The 22,409-nt window shown below is 46.0% G+C and overlaps 1 protein-coding gene across 1 annotated transcript in view; it reads right to left on the bottom strand.

Annotated features, from left to right (window-relative positions):
* Positions 1-22,409, bottom strand: part of LOC143764687 (uncharacterized) — a 46,285-nt gene that overhangs the window by 7,161 nt on the left and 16,715 nt on the right. The window contains exons 2-6 of the mRNA XM_077250520.1: positions 21,547-21,697; positions 21,238-21,417; positions 21,031-21,154; positions 20,852-20,949; positions 20,564-20,654 (exon numbers count right to left, since the gene is read on the bottom strand). Of these exons, the coding sequence (XP_077106635.1) occupies positions 20,564-20,654; positions 20,852-20,949; positions 21,031-21,154; positions 21,238-21,417; positions 21,547-21,697 (644 nt within the window). The remainder of the gene's footprint in view (positions 1-20,563; positions 20,655-20,851; positions 20,950-21,030; positions 21,155-21,237; positions 21,418-21,546; positions 21,698-22,409) is intronic.

The raw sequence follows: 22,409 nt of genomic DNA, 5'->3' as shown, positions 1-22,409 counted from the left end.
CAGATGTCACCCGAGTGCAGTCCTATTTAAGTGTGATGATTCAAAGAGGGTAAAACGGAGAGTGGACCCTCTAGACCGCGACGACGAACCCCTCACGGACGAGCTGACCAGATAGACCGCCCACTATACAGGGAGAGTTAGGGGCAGGCCCGTGAGGGACTATCGCCACGGAAGCTGGAGGACCAGGATGGGAGAAGACCAAGAAGAGGCGGAGATAGTAGGACCACAGGATAGGTGAGTACTGCAGAGAAACAGGACTGATGGGTAAAACAGGACTGATGGGTAAACTGCAGCAGTACAGGGACTGGCGGAGGAACTGAGGAAACGCAGAGGCTAGCAGGACTGATGGGTAAAACAGGACTGATGGGTAAACTGCAGCAGTACAGGGACTGGCGGAGGAACTGAGGAAACGCAGAGGCTAGCAGGATACAGGAAAGACAGGATAAACCCAAAGTCAGAGAGAAAACGAACTTCACAGAGACTAAGAGCGGCCAGGAACACCTGAAGGAACAAATGATAACCAGGCACAGAGGGACGGCAGGAAGCAGTTTAAATACCTAAAGGCAGGGTAGCACTTCTGGGTAACAGACCTCCAGAACCATAGAGAGGACAATAAGGAGGACAGACTTCCAGGTACTAGTCCTCCAGGACCATAGAGGAGACGAAGGACGCCAACAGAAGATCAGAAGTGCACATGCGCAGCACTGAACCTGGTATGCACGCGCGCACGAGAAGCAGAGGCCGGGAGCGAGCGAGGAGGCAACAGCGGTATGATAGTACCCCAGTCTTTACATCCCTCCCTCCTCTTTAGGCCAGAAAGAAACTTAGCTAAAATTCGGGGAGCCTGAATATTCTCCCGAGGCTCCCAGGATCTCTCCTCAGGACCGAAACCCTTCCAGTCGACCAAAAACAAAGTTCTACCTCTAATTTTTTTCATGGCCAAAATGTCCTTAACCTCAAAAACATTGTCTGCGGAAACAGGCGAAGGTGAAGAAAGAGTCGAGATATGAAACCGATTAAAAACTACAGGCTTAAGGAGAGATACATGAAAGGATTTAGGGATACGAAGAAAGGCAGGTAACTTAAGTTTGTAAGAAACTTTGTTAGTACGTGCTAAAACCTCGAAAGGACCAATATAACAGGGACCCAGTTTATGTGAAGGGATTTTGAGGTGAATAAATCTAGAAGAAAGCCAGACCTTATCCCCAGGATGGAACACAGGAGAATCGAGACGCCTTTTATCTGCATGCCTCTTCATCCTATGCGGAGCTAGTTCGAGAGCAGACTTGGTCTCCTGCCAAACTCTGGAGAATTCTCTAGACAGAAGATCTGCCGCCGGCACAGTAGAGACCGGAGGAACTGGTAGAGGAAGACCAGGGTGTTGTCCATAGACGACAAAAAATGGAGATTTGGTAGAAGCTTCGCTGGTGTGGTTATTATAAGAAAACTCGGCCCATGGTAGTAAGTCAGACCAATCATTTTGATGAGCGTAGGAGAAATGCCGGAGATAAGTAACCAGGATCTGATTGGTACGCTCCACTTGGCCGTTGGACTGTGGATGATAGGCCGAAGAAAAATCAAGCGAAATGTTCAATGACTTACAGAGAGATCTCCAGAAACGAGCGGTGAACTGAACTCCCCGGTCAGAAACAATGTGTTGTGGAAGACCATGAATGCAAAAAATATGTTGAACAAAAATCTTCGCCAGTTCAGGAGCCGAAGGCAGACCAGGAAGAGCAATGAAATGTGCCATTTTAGAAAAACGGTCCACAACCACGAGGATGACCGTACAACCACAGGAACGAGGCAAATCAGTTAAGAAATCCATTGCAATATGTTGCCACGGAGCGGTAGGCACTGGAAGAGGAAGAAGAAGCCCGGAAGGAAGCCACCTGGGTACTTTGTTCTTGGCACAGGAAGGACAAGAGACCACAAAAGCTTGGACATCCTTCAAAAGAGTCGGCCACCAGTAGTAACGAGATATTAGATCAAGAGTTTTCTTGAAACCGACATGTACCGCTAGCTTGGAAGCATGTCCCCAGAGTAACACACGTCTCCTGTTCCTCTCAGAAACGAAAGTCTTACCCGGAGGTAAAGAGGTCATAGATACTGGAGCAAGTGTGATGATTTTAGCGGGGTCAATGATGTGCGAAGACTCCTCCTCAGTGTCCACCAACAAGAAGGACCTGGATAGAGTGTCAGCTTTGAAGTTCTTTTCTCCAGGTAGGAAGCGAAGTTCAAAGTCAAATCGGGCAAAGAACAAGGCCCACCTGGCCTGTCGGGGATTCAGTCGGTGCGCTGAACGGATGTATGCCAAAATTCTTATGATCCGTAAAGATGACAAAGGGATGTAAGGCTCCTTCCAACAGATATCTCCACTCCTCTAAAGCCAATTTAATGGCCAAAAGTTCTCTGTCGCCAATGGAATAATTTCTTCCAGAAGAAGAGAAAGTCTTGGAGAAGAAACCACAGGGCACAAGACGACCAGTAGAAGACTTCTGAGAAAGCACAGCTCCGGCACCGACAGCAGAGGCGTCAACCTCTAGGAAGAAGGGTTTATTAGCTTCAGGGCGATGGAGTAAAGGAGCGGAGGCGAATGCTTCTTTGAGAGAATGAAAAGCCTTTTCAGCCTCTGCTGGCCAAAGACGAGGATTGGCACCCTTCTTTATCAAAGAAGAGATGGAAGCCGACAAAGAGGAGAAATGGGGAATAAATTGCCGATAGTAATTCGCGAATCCTAGAAAATGCTGAATCGCCTTAACCCCAAGCGGACGTGGCTAGTTGAGTACGGCAGAAACTTTAGCCGGATCCATACACACACCAGAATCAGAGATGATGAAGCCCAGGAACGGTAGGGACGACTGTTCGAAGGCACACTTCTCAAGTTCAGCATACAGACGATTATCCCTCAGACGGAGAAGAACTTGTCGCACATGTCTTATATGAGAAAGCAGATCCGGTGAAAACACAAGGATGTCGTCCAAGTATACCACTACACAGGTGTAAAGTAGGTCCTGAAAAACATTATTCACCAACTCTTGAAAAACTGCAGGAGCATTACATAAGCCGAAAGGCATCACCAAATACTCATAATGACCGTCTCTGGTGTTAAACGCAGTCTTCCATTCATCTCCCGAACGAATTCGGATCAAGTTGTAGGCTCCTCTGAGATCCAGTTTAGTGAAGATTCGTGCTCCACGCAGATGATCAAAAAGTTCTGGGATGAGAGGAAGTGGATACTTGTTTTTAATGGTGATGTTATTGAGACCACGGTAATCAATGCAGGGACGAAGGGAACCGTCCTTCTTGACGAAGAAAAAACCAGCGCCTGCAGGAGAGGAGGACTTCCGTATAAAGCCTCTGGCCAGATTCTCTTGAACGTATTCAGACATGGCTTGAGTCTCAGAGGGTGACAGAGGATAAATACGACCTCTAGGAGGAGTAGAGCCAGATACAAGAACTATCGGAAAGTCGTATGGGCGATGCGGCGGTAAGACCTCGGCTTCCTTTTTGTTGAAAACGTCCGAAAAAGAGTGATAAGCTGCCGGTAGATTCGCTAGTTCCGGAGCCGAGGGAGGGAGACTAGCAGGCTTGACGGGAAGCAGGCATCTGTTTTGACAAAACTGTCCCCAGGACAGGACGTCCCCAGTACGCCAATTCAGAGTAGGTTCATGGTTTCTTAGCCAGGGGAGTCCTAAAAGAAATGCATGGGATAAAGACGGTAAAACATAAAATGTCAACTTTTCTCGATGTAAAGCTCCAATTTGAATCTCAATCTCCTCTGTGACAGAAGAAACAACCTCCCGCAAAGGCTGACCGTCGACAGAAGCTATTTGCCTAGGAACCTCCAAGGATCTGACAGGAATCCCAAGCCTCTCGACCAGCTCAAGTTGAACAAAATTCAATTCAGCGACTGGAACCCATGTGTAAAATGACAGGCAAAATCAAAGGTGGAGAGGAATCATGGCTACCTAGGGAGGCCTCTCTTACCTGACCTAGGTGGGGGCGTTTCCCGGCTTCTGGGGACAAGAACGCAGAAGATGAGAAGCGCTGCCACAATAAAAGCATAAGCCCTGTGCAAGTCTCTCCTTTCGGCGTTGTTCGGCAGGCTTGAGGCGATCAACCTGCATAGGCTCAGGGGAACAAGAGGAAGAAACTGCAGTGGTTTGGGAAAGAGAAGTACCACGTGTAACGGAGGATAAACGAGGAGGTCTCCTCTCTCTGATAACCTCACGAGAACGCTCCTGGAACCGCAAATCAATGTGAGTCGCCAAAGAGATAAGGTCATCTAAAGCAGAAGGAGTATCCCGCCCTGCCAGCTCATCCTTAATGCGGGAAGACAAACCTCGCCAAAATGCTCCCACCAAAGCCTCATTATTCCAACCTAAATCAGAGGACAGCGTCCGGAAACGGATGGCATATTGAGCTACAGAAAGGGTCCTCTGACTAAGGTTGAAAAGGGACTCAGTAGTCGATACCAGACGACCAGGTTCATCAAACACCTTGCGGAAGGTGTCTAAAAAGAGAGTAAGTTGAGAAACCACAGGATCATCTCGCTCCCAAAGAGGGTTCACCCAAGCCAAAGCCTCGCCCTCCAAAGGGGACACCACAAAAGCCACCTTAGCTCGGTCAGTTGGGTACAGTAGCGGGGATAATTCAAAGTGTAGTTGACACTGGTTGAGAAACCCGCGACATAATTTAGGATGCCCACCATACCGAGGTGGCCTGGCAAGACGGGGTGAGGGCTGTGGAGCGGACGCCTGTACAGGAGCAGAAGCGGCAGTCTGAAGATAGAGAAGTCGATTATCGACAGAGGCCATAAAATTCAAAATATGGGACTGAGTGTCCCGTTGTTGACTTAACTCTTGCTGAAGAGACGCCAACTGAGTAGCGTTACCAGGGTCGGTAGACTGTAACGTCGCGAGACGAGACTCCATGTTCTTGAGAAAGGACATGATTCTAGTCTGGTTCTCCTGCAAAAAAAGTAACTCCTTTTGAGTGGCAGAGACACCAGCGGGGTCCATGGCCTGGTTATACTGTTATGCTGTAAGAATCAGGCTGCACTCAGATGTCACCCGAGTGCAGTCCTATTTAAGTGTGATGATTCAAAGAAGGAAAAACGGAGAGTGGACCCTCTAGACCGCGACGACGAACCCCTCACGGACAAGCTGACCAGATAGACCGCCCAACAGAAGATCAGAAGTGCACACGCGCAGCACTGAACCTGGTATGCGCGTGCGCAAGAGAAGCAGAGGCCGGGAGCGAGCGAGGAGGCGTCAGCAGCGGTATGATACTTTTTTTTTTTTTTCAGTGAATCACCTGGTTGATCCTATCATTACTGGTTGATTCAGCAGTCAGGTGCATGTACGCACCTGTCATGATTTGATTACCTGGCTGATCGTGCCTGCACCACTTCTGGTGCTCATAGATGCAATCAATCACCCCTGCATCTGCTGGCCGCTAGCGCAACGCCTGCGCTGTATAATTATGCCAGAGCGCTCACCCGGCAATCACTTCCGGGGCGTGCTATTAGATCCACCATTCACCTGGCTGATCCTGCCCCGAGTGCTGCCGGCGGGTCCTGCGCGTGCACACGGCTATCATTTCCGGTGCAAGCTCCTTCAGCGCCTATGCGCGCCTTACTTCCAGGCGCGCACCCGGCCTTTGCTTCCGGTGCGCGCCGAAGATTCTGGCCCCCCTGTCCACATCAAACGTTCCGAGTGCTGCCACCGGGTATTGCACACGCACGTACCTCCATTCCCGGGTACCTGGCGCCGGCTGGAGGGAGGCTTCCAGGAGTGTCCACGCCATAGATTCAGGAAGGTAGCGCAGCATTTACCCTAAGCGTCCAGATGCTCTCTCAGTGCTCCGGACACCGCTCCATACCGCTCTGTGCAGCTTCAGGTATCGCCAGGGAGGAGGGGGAAGACCTGCTCTAAATGCTCGACAGGGAGGACCCCAACCTCCGAGGAACTTACCTAGCCCGGGCACTGATGCGCCTTAAGGGCTGCATGGCCACCTTTGGTCAATAGGGGGGTCACCATAAAAGTGACCCCGTGGACAGCAGGATTTCAAATCAACAGGGGGGAAATGCTACCTGCGCCCTCCGAGGATAATTTTCTACCCGGGCATTGCCTCACGGGTTGTGGCCATGCTTCGCTCAGGGGGGGCATGGAATACATGACCCCCGAGGCAACTACCGGTACCTGGTGACGGGTGCAGCAGACCGGCGCCTGCCCAAATCCACCCGACCCAGGCATCCTCTTCTGTCTTCATCAGAAGTCCTTCATCATGAGGGTTCCCCGTCAAGGACAGGAAACCAACTAATGTGGAGAGAGGAGCCGCCCCTTATATCTTAAAGGTTTCCTGTCCTTGATGGGCGAATCCCCTCTCTTGTGGTGCCTTCATGTATGATGGAAAAAGTTTTTTTTTTTTCATTAAGAGTTAAAATTTCCAAAATGGAGTAACTTCATGGGGATTTCTACTGCTCTGGTTTCTGCTATTTTGTCCCATTATGGCTTCTGCAAATGGTGTATCGCAGCTCCTTTGGGATCTGCTCCTGCGATGTCTGCTTTCGTCACCAGGTGACGCCTTATTCATTTTGCAGTTAATGGAAGTGACATCTGAACCAGAAGCTCTGGGCAGCACTGGCTCTGTCCAGCCACTAACATTAGGGTATCTGGGACCAGCAGTCCCATCTAGTCTGGCAGTATGGGTGGATGTGCTGTCCAGCTGCAGTAATCTGCTTCCTGCTTCAACCAATTGGAAAGCACCACACTCTACTAAAACTCAAATGATATTGCTGGAAGCTGCAGATACAGCGTTGTTTTCCTCTAGTTCAGTCCTCAGCTCCCAACTTGTGCAGTTGCTTCCTGTTGTGACCCCGGCCTATTTTCTGACTACTCTTGTGTCCACTGATTTTGTACTTTCTCTACCCTCCTGGTTCTGACCTGACTACATGACTATTGTTCTTGCCATTTCACACCACAGAAAGCAGGTAACACCATGGCCCAAGCCTAGGGGTCTCTGTGTAAGTCCAGATCATGTACATGTGTTAAAGTATGATGAGCAAGACAATCCCTGTGAGCTGGAAACCAGAGTAGATAGCGCCAAGCTTGTTTGTGGTAGCCATCTTTTGAGCTGCCAGCTGACCATGAACAGTGGCCCCAATACATTACAGATCTTGCTGGAATAGTTTGCAGACACAAATAGCTAAATGGCGCTCCTTCCCTTCTTATCCCTGCCATATGCCCAGACTGTAGTATACAACCTTATATAGGGTATTTTCAAATTCAAGAGAAGTTGAAAAAGAATTTGTAAGGCACACTTGTTTCCTATTAGCCTTTGTGAAGAATCCCAAAGTTATCACCGCATAAAGTGACGCATATCAAATTAAACCATCCTCAGAATTGGATCTGATAGTTGTTCCACAGAATGGGAGGCAATCAATACCATGGAGAAACTTGCAACTGAATCTGATCACAGAAATTTCTCCCCCCGTTAATTTTGTCCAGGTCTACCATGTTTCCCTCCCCCCCTTATTTATGTCCATAGTTTGAAATTTTTACCAAATTGGTGTCAGAAGATCTAAAAACAATTAGTATTAGTAATTATAGAAAGAAATACAATTTTACTAGGTAAAAATGGCAGGCCATAAATGAATTGAAAGCACTTAGTAGTCTTGTAATTAAACCTGCAGAAATTGTTGTTGTAAATTGTTGGAACACTATTTGCAACCACAGGTCGAGATGCTGTCCTCCTATGTCAGGAACACCACGGACGTTCTGAGACGCCCGGATAGTTTACATCTCGAGCCAGATATGCTCCTCGTACCGGCTGATGTTGAATCACTGTACATAAGTATTTAACATGAGGATGGCCTGGAAGTGGCTCCATTTTTTGGGGAATCTAGTAATCTGGATGCGGATGTGAGGGGCCTGGTGTTGGAGTTGTTGTGGTTCGATCTGACACATACGGTAATTTCTTTGCATTCTGGGATCGCTTTTTTTCTGCAATGCAGATGTACAGCAATGGGGGCGACGTGTGCACTATTGTATGCCAATTTATTTTTAGGATATTGGGAGAGGAACATCTTCCCCGATGATGCGCATGCCGTTTCCCAGATCCTTGGATATATAGATGATATTTTGTTTATTTGGCTGGGTACTGCCAATGATTTGATTTATGTAACATATGAACAGCAATGACTCCAACATCAGGCGCACATATACATACAGTATCATCATGAGATCTCCTTCCTTGATATTTTAATTAAAAAGCAAAATGATGGATTGTTATATACTGATATATATAGGAAGGAAACATCGGTGAATGCATTGTTACATGTCACATCAGCCCATCCCGATTCCACTATAGTTCTTCCGTATGAGGAGAATACGTGCTTCTGATCTTTTATTTGAAAATCAGGCAGTGGACTATGGGGAGAGATTTTTAAGTTCTGGATACAATAAGGGTATGTGCACACGTCCGGATTTCTTGCAGAAATTTCCTGAAGAAAACCGGAAATTTTCTGCAAGAAATCCGCATTTTTTTTTTGCGTTTTTTTTGCGTTTTTTTTAGCATTCTGCAAGCGTAATTAGCTTGCAGAATGCTAAAGTTTTCCAAGCGATCTGTAGCATCGCTTGGAAAACTGATGGACAGGTTGGTCACACTTGTCAAACATACTGTTTGACAAGTGTGACCAACTTTTTACTATAGATGCAGCTTATGCAGCATCTATAGTAAAAGATAGAATGTTTAAAAATAATAAAAAAAATAAAAAAAATGGTTATACTCACCCAGACATCTCCTCAGCGGCGTCCGTTCCTCTTCCTATAGCTGCTGTGCGCGCAGGACCTTCCATGACGTCGCGGTCATGTGAGCGGTCACGTTGAGCGGTCACATGACCGCTCACGACCAATCACAAGACAGTGACGTCATCACAGGTCCTTCACCGCACAGCAGCTATAGGAACCGAAGCGGCAGCATGCAGCGGTGAGGCGGGAAGACATCGAGGGTGAGTATAGGACTATTTTTTATTTTAATTCTTTTATTTTTGACCAATTATATGGTGCCCAGTCCGTGGAGGAGAGTCCACCCTGGGTACCAACCGCACATAATCTGCTTACTTCCCGCATGGTGTGCACAGCCCCGTGCGGGAAGTAAGCAGATCAATGCACTCCTAGGTGTGCGGAATCCCCGCAATTCCGCATTTTTAATGAACATGTTGCTTTTTTTTCCGCGATGCGATTTTTTCTTGGAAAAAAATCGCAACATTTGCACAAAAAATGCGGAATACACTGTAAATAATGGGAGGCATATGTTAGCGTTTTTTTCGCGTTTTTATCACGTTTTTATAGCGAAAAAAACGCGAAAAATCCTGAACGTGTGCACATGGCCTAAGAGATGTATTGAGAGGAGTTATCTTAACGCCAAATTAACCTCTAGGAATGAGCTACTTTAACCTAGTAACAAGAACCCAGAGGATTCCACCATAAGATTCATATCCACATATAAACACCAGTGGGAGACGATTAAAAAGATCCTCCAAAAGCATTGGCTCATGCTGAAGACTGAACCAGTGTTGTCCAATTCACCCCTTATGAAAGCAAAAAAAAGGAAAACCTTAAAAGATGTCCTTGTTAATGGCCATTATGGACCTAAACCCCACGATCCGTTCAAACCAGGAAGACAATAATGAAGTTGCTACCTCTGTGGGGATTGTCTTTCATGCAAAAATCTGATTCGTACCTCAATATTCATGTCTGCAGATGGGAAGAAATATAATATTGAGATCGCTAAATTGAGATCTTCTTTTCCTCACTCAAGACTTTTCTTTTCAACTCCTTTGGCATGGTTAAAAGTTATTGTTCCATTACTGTTACTTTTGGGATATTACTAGCACTTGTTTTGCCATCCAGCTTATCCTATTGCAAGACAATTGTGAACACCACAGCAGGGTTTTTTTATACTTTCCTTTGTTAAATAAGATGTGGTTCAGGTGATCACCTAATCAGAAGCACATAAGTAGAATGAGGTGTACTCTGCTTGGAATTCAACACTGATACTGGAATGGAATGGCTGTCAGACATGTAGAGAAGCTAATTTTTATAAAACTGTGCAGTGGTCTCTTAATTTTTGCCAGGGCTGTAGCAAAAGGGCCATCAAGTGCCAAGCATCTCTGGGAAGTCCTTCAAGATTGTTGGAAGACCAATCCCGGTGACTACCTCTTAAAGCTCATCAAGAGAATGCCAAGAGTGTGCAAAGCAGTCATCAAAGCAAAAGGTGGCTACTTTGAAGAACCTAGAATATAAGACATTCTCAGTTGTTTCACACTTTTTTGTTAAGTATATAATTCCACATGTGTTAATTCATAGTTTTGATGCCTTCAGTGTGAATGTACAATTTAGTCATGAAACCCAATGCAAGTCAATGGAGAATCAAAGTCTGCAGTGAGTGGAGGACAGGAATACACCTACAGTGCCCATTTTAATGCCAAAAACATCAATTCTTATTACTGAAGCTTGTCAATCTTAATTTACTTTATAATAATAGTTAGGCATTGAAAACTGGGGGTCATTTGGCTAAATTTGTGGGGGGGTAGGGCTGGCCCAAGAATTTTGTGGGCCCAGGAAACGCGGAATACATCACGGCGGTGGAGCAGGGAGAGGTAAGTATTTAAATTTTGCAAGTGCTGTGATCCTGAGCAAGCAGGGGGGGCCCACTCATTGGCATTGGCACTGGCACAGGGCCCCTCATAGTACGGCGGTGTGTTTCACGGCGGGTGGCACCTTCCACCGGCAGAGACACTTTTGCGTACTATGAGGGGCCCTGTGCCAGTGACGTCGCCAATGAGTATGCCCCCCCACCTGATAAAGGAACCTGCACTTTCATCTGCACCTTCCTCTTTGTCCCCGTGTAAGGTGGTATAGTATGCAGGAAGGGGAACCTGACTTTCAGCGGGGTCAGATTCTGGCTGTGTAGAGTGCAAGGGGAATGTAGTGGTCTGGGTCAATGTACCAGCAGACTCATCTAGCAGTGGCTGGGCAATGGGCAGGATGAGAAGCAAACACAGATATAGGCCCAAATAATAAAGTGGGCTAAATGCAGTTCAAAATTGGTAACAGGACTAAACAGGCGGCATTGCTTTGTTTAGCAGAGGACAACTGTAATGAGTGGCAGACACAGTTAATAGGCCCAAATAATAAAGTAGCCTAAATGCAGTTCAAAATTGGTAACAGGACTAAACAGGCGGCATTGCTTTGTTCAGCGGAGGACAACTGTAATGAGTGGCAGACACAGTTAGTAGGCCCACATAATAAAGTAGGCTAAATGCAGTTCAAAATTGGTAACAGGACTAAACAGGCAGCATTGCTTTGTTCAGCGGAGGACAACTGTAATGAGTGGCAGACAGTTAGTAGGCCCAAATAATAAAGTGGGCTAAATGTCTGCCAAAAAAAGTTCATAAATAAACAGGTGGCATAGCTAGGTACAGGCTTGGGCTCCTCTGCTGAGTAGCAGACAGTGGTAGTAGGCGCAAAGTATTAACTGGTCTAAATGGAGGCCAGGGCCCCTGTATATTTTAACTATCATCTATCATTTCAACAAATTTGTATTGGCAGTGCCATTGAAGGATTTAACAGCACAGATTACACAGTGGTGGAGCAGGGAGAGGTAAGTATTGCAAGTGTTAGAGCACTGTTCGAGCTGGGGGGGGGGACACTCTCTCGTGGGCGGCGGTACTGGCACAGGGCCCCTCATATTACGATGGTGTGTCTGACGTTGGTTGTGCACCACCACCGTCAGAGACACTTCATTGTACTATGAGGGACCCTGTGCCAGTGCCGTCGCCCAAGAGTGGGCACACCCACCTGTCCAGGCCACCTGTCCAGGCAAACGGCACTCGCACGGGTGCTTGCGCCAGGTGGTGACCACGGCCCTGTGGCGGGAGTCAGCCCATTTAGGGAGGTATAAAAATGGCCTATGGTGGACATTCAGCAGCTGCAAATGGAGGAATTGGAGAAGTCAGAAAGAGGAGGCCAAAAGCAAGACATTTTTCAGGCAAGCTACGTGTCAGCATGGGAAGGTGGGGCAAAATAATTTGAAATCCACGATTGGTTCATTTTAATGAAGGTTAGATCATCAACATTTTGGGTAGCCAGACGTGTCCTTTTTTCGGTCAGTATTGAACCAGCAGCACTGAAGACTCTTTCTGATAGCACACTAGCAGCAGGGCAAGCGAGCTCCAGTAATGCATATTCTGCCAATTCAGGCCAGGTGTCTATTTTAGATGCCCAGTAATCAAAGGGGAATGACCTGTGAGGGAGAACATCGATAAGGGAGGAAAAATAGTTCGGAACCATACTGGACAAATGCTGTCTCCTGTCACTTTGAATCGATGCAGCAGTGCCTGTCGTGTCAGCGGTCATTGCGAAATCACTCCACAACCTGGTCATAAAACCCCTCTGTCCAATGCCACTTCGGATTTGTGCACCTCTAACACCTCTGCCATGTTGCCCCCTACGGCTCATGTGAGAACCATCACCGCCGCGGTGTGCTGGGAATGCCTGAACCAAACGGTCTACAAGAGTTGCTTGTTTGGTAGCCAATATTTGCTCAAGGTTCTCATGTGGCATGATATTTTGTAATTTCCCTTTGTAGCGTGGATCCAGGAGGCAGGCCAACCAGTAATCGTCATCGGTCATCATTTTTATAATGCGGGTGTCCCTTTTTAGGATACGCAAGGCATAATCAGCCACGTGGGCCAATGTTCCAGATGTCAATTCACTGCTTGTGCTGGGTTGAGGAGCACTTTCTTGCAAATCAACATCACTTGTGTCCCGCAAAAACCCTGTACCTGACCTTGCAACGCCACCAGTTTCTATTGCCCCCTGAGAAGCATCCTCCTCCCATAAATATTCATCCCCATCATCCTCTTCCTCCTCTTCATCTGCCACCTCGTCCAGGAGAGTTCCCTGAGCAGACAATGGCTGACTCATCAAGGCTTCCCTCCTTCTCGGCTGCAGATGCCTGCTCCTTAATGTGCGTCAAACTTTGCATCAGCAGACGCATTAGTGGGATGGTCATGCTTATGATGGCGTTGTCTGCACTTACCAGCCGTGTGCATTCCTCAAAACACTGAAGGACTTGACAGAGGTCTTGTAGCTTCGACCACTGCACACCAGACAACTCCATGTCTGCCATCCAAGTGCCTGCTTGTGTATGTGTATCCTCCCACAAATTAATTACAGCACACCTCTGTTCGCACAGCCTCTGAACCATGTGCAGTGTGGAGTTCCACCTTGTTGCAACGTTGATTATTAGGCGGTGCTGGGGAACATTCAGTGATCGCTGATGGTTCTGCATACGGCTGGAGTGTACGGGAGACCGGTGGATGTGCGAGCAAAGTCTTCACACCTTCAGGAGCAGGGCTGGTAACTCCGGATAATTTTGAGGAAGCACTGCACCACCAGGTTCAAGGTGTGAGCCAGGCAAGGTATGTGTTTCAGTTCTGAAAGGGCTATGGCAGCCATAAAATTCCTTCCGTTATCACTGACTACCTTGCCTGCCTCAAGATGTATACTTCCCATCCATGACTGCGTTTGTTGCTGCAAGTACTCGGCCAGTACTTCCACAGTGTGTCTTGTCGCTCAAACACTTCATTTGTAACACAGCCTGCTGACGCTTACCACTAGCTGTTCGATAATGGGACACCTCGTGTGCAACACTGGCAGCTGCGGATGGAGTGGTCATGCTACTGCGCGGTGGACGAGCTTTCGCTTCTGTAGGAGGAGGAGGAGGAGGAGGAGGGGTGGCGAACGCCTACAGCCAATTGTTTCCTAGACTGTGGGCTAGGCAGAACTGTCCCACTATGGCTGTCCCCTGTGGACCCTGCATCCACCACATTAACCCAGTTCGCCGTGATGGACACGTAACGTACCTGGCCATGCCTACTGGTCCATGCATCTGTTGTGAGGTGCACCTTTCCACTGACTGATTGCCTCAGTGCATGGACAATCCGGTCTTTGACATGCTGGTGGAGGGCTGGGATGGCTTTTCTCGCAAAGAAGTGCCGACTGGGTAGGTCATAGCGTGGTACTGCGTAGGCCATCAGGTCTTTGAAAGATTCGCTTTCAACCAAACGGTAGGGCATCATCTCTAACGAGATTAGTATAGCAATGTGGGCATTCAAATCCTGTGTACGCGGATGAGAGGATGAGTACTTTCTTTTCCTAACGAGAGTCTCTTGTAGGGTGAAGCTGGACTGGAGAGCTGCATATGGTGGAACTAGCGGTGGGGGTGGTGGACATGGCGGATTGAGAGAGGGTTGGTGATGGTATTCTTGATTTTGGTCTACATACAGTGTTTCCTACCAGGAACCTTGTGATTCCCTGACTGCTTTGGCCTTGCGACGAAACCTCCACATTTGCTGCTGGTGGTGTCCTAACCAGTGGGCTTACAGTGAGGGAAGCAATGTAGCGTTGCTGACTACCTTCATTCTGAGCAGGTGCACCAACGGTACGGGACGTTTGGTAGTTAGTCCAGGCTTGCAAGTGCATGCTGGTTAAATGTCTAAGCATGCACGTTGTAATTAAATTTTGAAGATTCTTCCCTCTGCTAAAGGTCTTTGAGCATTTCTTACAGATAACTTTGCACTGATCATACGGATCTTGGTTAAAAAACTGCCACACTACACTCTTCCTATTATGGAATACCTTTTCAGACATTGTACGCTGTGCTACTTTCACCGGATGGCCACGCTGCCCTAAAACTGTTTTTGACAAACGTGTTTGGCCTGATACGGGCCTGCCAAATGACAGCTGTTGCGATGTAGATGGCTGCTGCGGATCATCCCCCTCCGCTTTAGAGCTACTGGCAGCGGCACCCTCTTCCCCCAATGGCTGCCAAACTGGGTCAACAACCGGGTCATCTATCACCTCCTCTTCAATGTCATGTGCACCTTCCTCTGTGTCACCGTGTAAGGTGCTATAGCGTTCGGGACGAGGCACCATAGTCTCATCAGGGTCAGATTCTGGCTCAGTACACTGCGAGGGCAAAGTAGTGATCTGAGTCAATGGAACAGCATAATAATCTAGCTGTGGCTGTGCATCAGTGCACTGCATGTCCGATTCATCTTGTAATGGGCAGTTAACAATTTCCCTTTCTAACCCAGGCACGGTATGTGTAAAGAACTCCATGGAGTAACCTCTAGTGTCGCCTGACGCATCCTTCACTTTTGGCTTGGGTGAAGGACACAAGGAAACGTCTTTTTCCTGACCGGGAGCATCCACTGACGACTCGCTGCTTTTATATTTTGAACTTTCTGAAGAGGATGCAAAAGAGCTAGAGGCTGAGTCAGCAAGGAAAGTCAAAGCTTTTTCCTGCTGCTCCGGCTTTAAAAGCTGTCTTCCTACTCCCAGATAAGGGAGCCTTCGAGGCCTTGTGTAGCCAGATAATGATGCTGGCTTAACACCTCCAGCCTTAGGTGCTATTGTGCTTTTGCCACTACCGCCAGATGCACCACCACCACCACCACCACCATCAGTACCAGCTGGCAACCTACGCCCACGGGCTTTTCCACCAGACTTCTTCATTTTTTGGAAAATCTAACCAAAATAACAACCGTTATATGGTACTTTAAAACAAGGTAGAAAGTGTATATAAACTTAATTTAAATCTCCCTTTTTTTTTGAGACTGAACCAAAACTCAGGCCCTGTGCATAAAACACCACAACATGAGTGGCAGAACGTGGCTGGCTGATATACGACAAACTAACAGAATTGATGTATATCCACTATGTGACAATTTGAATCTCCCTTTTTTTTGGGGGGGAGACTGCACAACAACTCAGGCCCAGTGTATAACACAACACAATGTGAGTGGCAGCAAGTGGCTGGCTGATATACGACAAACTAAGAGGACTGAGGTATATCCACTTTGTGAGAATTTGAATCTCACTTTTTTTTTTTTTTTTTTTTTTTGGGGGGGGGGGGGGGGGAGACTGAACCCAAACTCAAGCCCAGTGTATAAAACAACGTAATGTGAGTGGCAGCAAGTGGCTGGCTGATATACGACAAACTAAGAGGACTGAGCTATATCCACTTTGTGAGAATTTGAATCTCACTTTTTTTTGGAGACTGAACCCAAACTCAGGCCCAGTGTAAAAAACAACGCAATGTAAGTGGCAGAAAGTGGCTGGATGATATACGACAAACTAACAGGACTGAAATATATCCACGTTGTGAGAATTTGAATCTCCCTTTTTTTTGGGAGACTGAACCAAGACTCAGGCCCAGTGTATAAAACAACGCAATGTAAGTGGTAGAAAGTGGCTGGAAGATATATGAAAAAATACAAGGACTGTAGTACAATTTTAATCTCCCTACAATGATCTCAGGACAAGTATGGCAGCAATAAAAAGGACTGCTGCACACAAAAGTGTGGACAAATGAACAAGACAACTATGCAGAAAGGAGCAACAGGATTTTTGCTTTTAAAAAAGCAGTTGGTTTGCACAGCAGCGTCCAAACAGCAATGCAGCTATCAGGGAGCCTTTTAAGGCAGCCTAATAAGCTACAGAGCTGATGCACAAAAATATAGCCTCCACTATCCCTGCAAAAAAAAGGTGGTGTTGGACAGTGGAAATCGCTACAGCATAAGCAGATTGGTGGTTAATCTTCCCTCCCTAACTATATCCCTTCTTCTGACGAAGCTGCAGCAACCTCTCCCTATGCTACGATCGGCAGAAGTAAGATGGCAGTCGGCGTGCACGCCCCTTTATAGCCCGTGACGCCGCAGAAAGCAAGCCAATCACTGTCATGCCCTTCTCTAAGATGGTGGGGACCGAGACCTATGTCATCACGCTGCCCACACTCTGCGTCCTCCTTCATTGGCTGAAAAATGGCGCTGAAAGCGTCATAGGAAACGCGACTTTGGCGTGATGATCGCCGACCGCATGGCCGATTCCACAGTAGGATCGGGTCGGGTTTCATGAAACCCGACTTTGCCGAAAGTCGGCGATTTTTGAATTTGTCTGATCCTTTTCTCTCAACTATGTATATATATATATATATATATATATATATATATATATATATATATATATATATATATATATATATATATATATATAGTTCACGATATTACAATCTGGAAATTATGAATGTAGTTAGGCGGATCCTAATTTAATGTACCGTAACTATATTGTTCTATGGATGTAAGTGGTCATTATCCCTTTGGTGTTAGACTTATGGGTATCATACCCCTCACTATGACCACTTATGGTGTCCCTGCCTCAATATTGGGGACTGACTCCTGTTATTTTTTTATTTAATTAAACATGTATTTGAGGTTTGATTCTAATATTGGGTTTAATAGATTTGATTATATTTTTTTACAATGCATTGTCTCTTTAGTTATAGCACTGTCAATTTAAATTGTAATAAATAAAAAACTGCCTCACCATATTAATCTTGAGTATGTATGTTGTGTAATGTACCCTTAGCAGTCTTTTGACCGCTTAATACTGTGAACTTATGGATAGACGTATAGAATTTCTGGTATTTTGCCCATACTTAAGATGTCCTTTGTTGCTTTAGCCCTTATTTAACATGGCGCCATGCATGCTAGTGTGCATACCTGTGATGTGTGATGCGGTGTCTCATGTGGCACCAATGATAGCCTCTCACACTCCTGATGTGGATGGGTAAGTGACGTCATGAGGGATTCTCGCGCCCAGCCGCATCAAGGATGAGGCTGGATGTGATGCAAGCACCGGGACGCGAGTTACCACGCATGCACCGACTCATTAGCAGCACATTGGGAGCTCGATATAAAGTAAGAACTTCACGCAGTGAACTGCAGCCCCCCGAGGAAGCCCATGTGAAGTGCGCGTTGGGGCTGGCTGCACATTGTCCTGTGTGGGAACTATGAGTAAGACCTAAAAAATAATAATGCCTTTTTAATCATGCTCCCTTACAGTGATATACACCTCTTATATATGATTGATTACCCTTTTGTAATAATTACTTCTTCTGCAAATGGATTTGATATAAATGCAACAATGGGCACTAGTGGCTAACTTTTATCGAAGCATTATGAGTAGGGTATTAAGTCTGTAAGCACTGGTACTTTATGTACTTTGCTGCTACTTAAGAGTTCTCACACCCACTAATTACAATTGTTGTGGACAGTGTGTTTTTACACCAGAGTCCAAACCATCTTCTTTGTCATTGACTGCAATTTTGATGTTTTATGCTTAGTTTGCTTTTAGTACTATTTCAATAAAATCTGTTATGGTGGATTCTGGACAGTTTTTGCTCCATTTCCTTAATGTAATTAGCTGTAATGGGAGCGTTCTCTACTAATTATGGCTCATTTTACTTCTAGGCATAGGGCCTGATTTGCTAATATGTTATGTATTCTGTGCTAAAGATTCTGTTTGCATGTGCCAGACAGTAGTGTACGACCTCATCTATATATATGAGGCATCGTGATTACTCACTAATCCCGCCCCCTGCACAGTAGCTCCGCCCCCCATCACATCACCACACATAATCCTGCCCCCCATTACCACACACAATCCCGCCCCACATTACCACACACAATCCCGCCCCCCCACAAATCCCGCCCTCCCACATCACCACACATAATCCCGCCCCCCACATCACCACACATAATCCCGCCCCTTCAACACATCACCACATAATCCCGCCCCCCAACACATCACCACACAATCCTGCCCCAACACATCACCACACAATCCCGCCCCCCCACCCCAATACCACATAATCCCGCCCCCCACCACATCACCACACATAATCCCGCCACCCCACCCCAATACCACACATAATCCCGCCCCCCCACCACATCAGCACACATAATCCTGCCCCCAACACATCACCACACTATTGTTATTAACTTCATTTTAAGTTAATTTACCACCTGCATAAGCGCTAATGAATGTTGTCATTATTTACTTTAGCAGCGTTACTTAGATAGCAATGAGCGTGCCGAGCGTTAGCTGGCTGGAAACATCTAGTATAGGATATTGTCGGATTCGAGAGAAGTTGGAAAATAATTTGTAAGGTCCAATTGTTTCCTCTAATCCTTTGTGAACAATTCCAAAGTTATCTGTTGTGAATTCCGCTCTTGGGCTCCCTCCGGTGGTTTTGAGTGGTATGGCTGCTTCTTGGATTTAGCATCAGCAGCTGTTCTCACTGATCATCTTTCTGGCTCGGCTATATTAGTCTGGCCTTATCCCTAATTCAATGCCAGTTGTCAATTGTTGAGCTTGGAGTCATGGCTCTCTGAGGATTTCCCTGCCACCCTGACCATTTCAGCAAAGCTAAGTCCTTGCTTGTCTTTTTGCAGTTCACTTGTTGTGGACTTTGTTGTTTGGCATTTTCTATGTTTTGCTCATTTGTCCAGCTTATCAGTATGGATCTATTTAGCTAAGCTGGAAGCTCTGGGCAGCAGAGTTTGCCCTCCACACCTTTAGGTGTGGAGATTTTTGCATTTCTCTGCGGTGGACTTTTTCTAGTTTTTATTACTGACCGCACAGTTTTCTGTTCTGTACTAATTCTGTCTAGCTAGTAGTGGCCTCCTTTGCTAAATCTTGTTTCATACTACGTATGTCATTTCCTTCTCCTCTCACAGTCATTATTTGTGGGGGGCTGTCCTATCCTTTGGGGGATTTTCTCTGAGGCAAGATAGCTTTCCTGTTTCTACCTTTAGGGGTAGCTAGTTCTCCGGCTGTGACAAGGTGTCCAGGGAGTGACAGGAACATCCCACGGCTACTGCTAGTGTCTGTGTTAAGATTAGGAACTGCGGTCGGTATAGTTACCACCTGCTCAGAGCTAGTCGCATGTCGCTCCTTAATCACCAGACCATAACAGTTATCCCCACAAAAAGTGACACACATCAGATTTAAAAAATGGGGCCTGATTAGGAACACAAAACTGACTGCGGGAAGTGGTTAAATCAGAGGATTTTGGGCACTAACTACTGTAGTCAGAAACTGTGAATATAGACAATAACATCTACTGAAATGATCAAAGTCAACAGTCTTTATCTGTAAAAAATGAGTATCTAGTGGAGAATGTTGTGCTCTAGGGACAAAATGGTTATTACATGATTGTGATAAGACCGGACTACATCATCAATAAAGACAAAAGAGCACAGTGAGGTCAAAAACACTCTGTTGTAAAAAAAAAAAAAAAAAAATCCCAGTAATCAGCAAGTGCTAGTCAAAAGATGTAAAGAAAACAGGGTATTTAGTTGATACGTTTTTTTGCAAAAAAATGTATACTAAGCTGCTCCACCAAATCGTCAAGGTATACCCTTATAGAGCAGTCCTAACTAATGTATAAAATCCCTATCTGATATATTTAAAACCTGATCATCTGTATAGTACCTGTATAAGCAGGGTTCAGAGAAGGACAATCCATGTGGACATGCAGGATGGAACAGCTTTCTGGTTTCTGGTACATCATCAATAAAGCATCCACAGCCGGTGACTGAGAAGAATCTGTGACTTCTCTGTATTTAGTGGTTACTACTCACCTGGATAGTCGTATGTAGGAATCTCCTCTTTACACTGCTCATCACCGCTCACATATGTCTCTGTAGTATCAATATGGGTCAGATCTTCACCCTGAAACAAATATTGCAAAATTCACAGACAGATGGGGAAATCACATCTATGATCAGCTCACTCCTGCCATCTCCACTGTTCTCATTACACTAGTATAAACCATATAATACTAGTGGATAAAACAAGACTGATCACAAAACCTTCACAGCCGTCTACACATCATAGAGGGGATCTGATGACACCTTCTCTTCATCTACCTGATTATCCTGAGGAACATTGGGACTTTCATGATTACAGTCGTTTGGAAGAAGAGGACGGGGACATCTCTCTGGTGTTGTCCTCTTACTGGATAGAACTGTAGGAAACACATAGAGACTGAATTCATTCTTTACATACAGATAATTATAGGCCGTGTGTATTTAGTCCTGTCTATTACCTGGAGATGTGAGGGGCTGGGGAACCTCCATCATGATGTCCTTGTACAGATGTTTCTGTCCTTCTAAATACTCCCACTCCTCCATGGAGAAATAGACGGCGACATCCTGACACCTTATAGGAACCTGACACATGCAATGATACCGTCATCCCCCCAATCCCTTCATAGCGTTACTGTATAATGTCCCAGCATTCCCAGCAGTGTCACCTCTCCAGTCAGCAGCTCAATCATCTTGTAGGTAAGTTCTAGGATCTTCTGGTCATTGAGGTCCTCATGTTTCAGAGGGTGAGGTGGAGGCTGCGTGATTGGGCTCAGGGGTCTTCCCCATCCCTCGGACACAGGGTCCTGACAGCAGTCATTTGAGGCCTTCTTCATTACTGTGTAATCCTGGTTATGGAGAGACATATCAATAAATCTCACTATAGACATTTTCAGAGTCGTCACCTCTCCAGTTCTGTCTATCTATTATTCCTATAAATAAGAATGATGTAATGTGACGTCAACAGAATCTCTCACCTCTCCAGTAAGATGGAAGAGGATCTCTAGGGTGAGGTGTAATATCCTCTCTGCCGTCTTGTCCCTGTCCATATCAATCTTTGATGGGTAAATCCAGAAAATTCTCTTAACATAGAAGATGTCCAGTAAGAGTATCTGATATTGTAGTGATCTGAATGAGAAGAAGATGAGCTAATGTAACATCATAAAAACCCTGTGTAATAATGCAATTACTGGAGATAAGGGAAACATGTGAGGAGATTTACTATTTTACAGTATTTAGTTTTCTTCTTTACATCTACTAATAAAAACCTATATATTTTAGGCCACAAACAACAAGCAGTTTCTTCCTCGGAGTCAGCAGCTGAATAAGTTTCTCAAAGACTCATCTTCCATATAACATTAATTCTCGTCTCATTTACCGACACTGGAATCGGCATTAGCAATACTGCAGAAGATATTCATTACACGTGACATGAGAAATAACTACTCCGGGGGATATATAATGTATTTGGGGGTCTCCCGACAGATGATGTCAGAGCAGAGAAGGATCTGGCATCCTGATTTTCAGATGCCAATACATTTGTTCTTCCTTTAGATAATCCTCCTCTAGAGGAGTCTGGAGGCGACTCTCTCATACAGACTATAGGAAAGCAGGAATATTTGTGTGTGTGGGGGAGTCGGGGGAAATCTGCCAAATGATTGTTCAGCCAACACTTATCTCATGTGTATGGGGCCACTAGAATTGCACTGACAGGCAGTGATGATACACAGCACTACAATAGTACAGTGCATCACCGAAGCCATCAGAGGCTTGTGTGTTGTATGATTGCACTAATGAAAGATGTGAAAAAACATTTATAAAAGGTTTAAAGTGAAAAAAA

Source organism: Ranitomeya variabilis, chromosome 4, assembly GCF_051348905.1.
Source record: "Ranitomeya variabilis isolate aRanVar5 chromosome 4, aRanVar5.hap1, whole genome shotgun sequence".
Lineage (NCBI taxonomy): Eukaryota > Metazoa > Chordata > Amphibia > Anura > Dendrobatidae > Ranitomeya > Ranitomeya variabilis.
The sequence above is the reverse complement of the archived record's forward strand: the minus strand, read 5'-3'. Positions and strand labels throughout refer to the sequence as shown.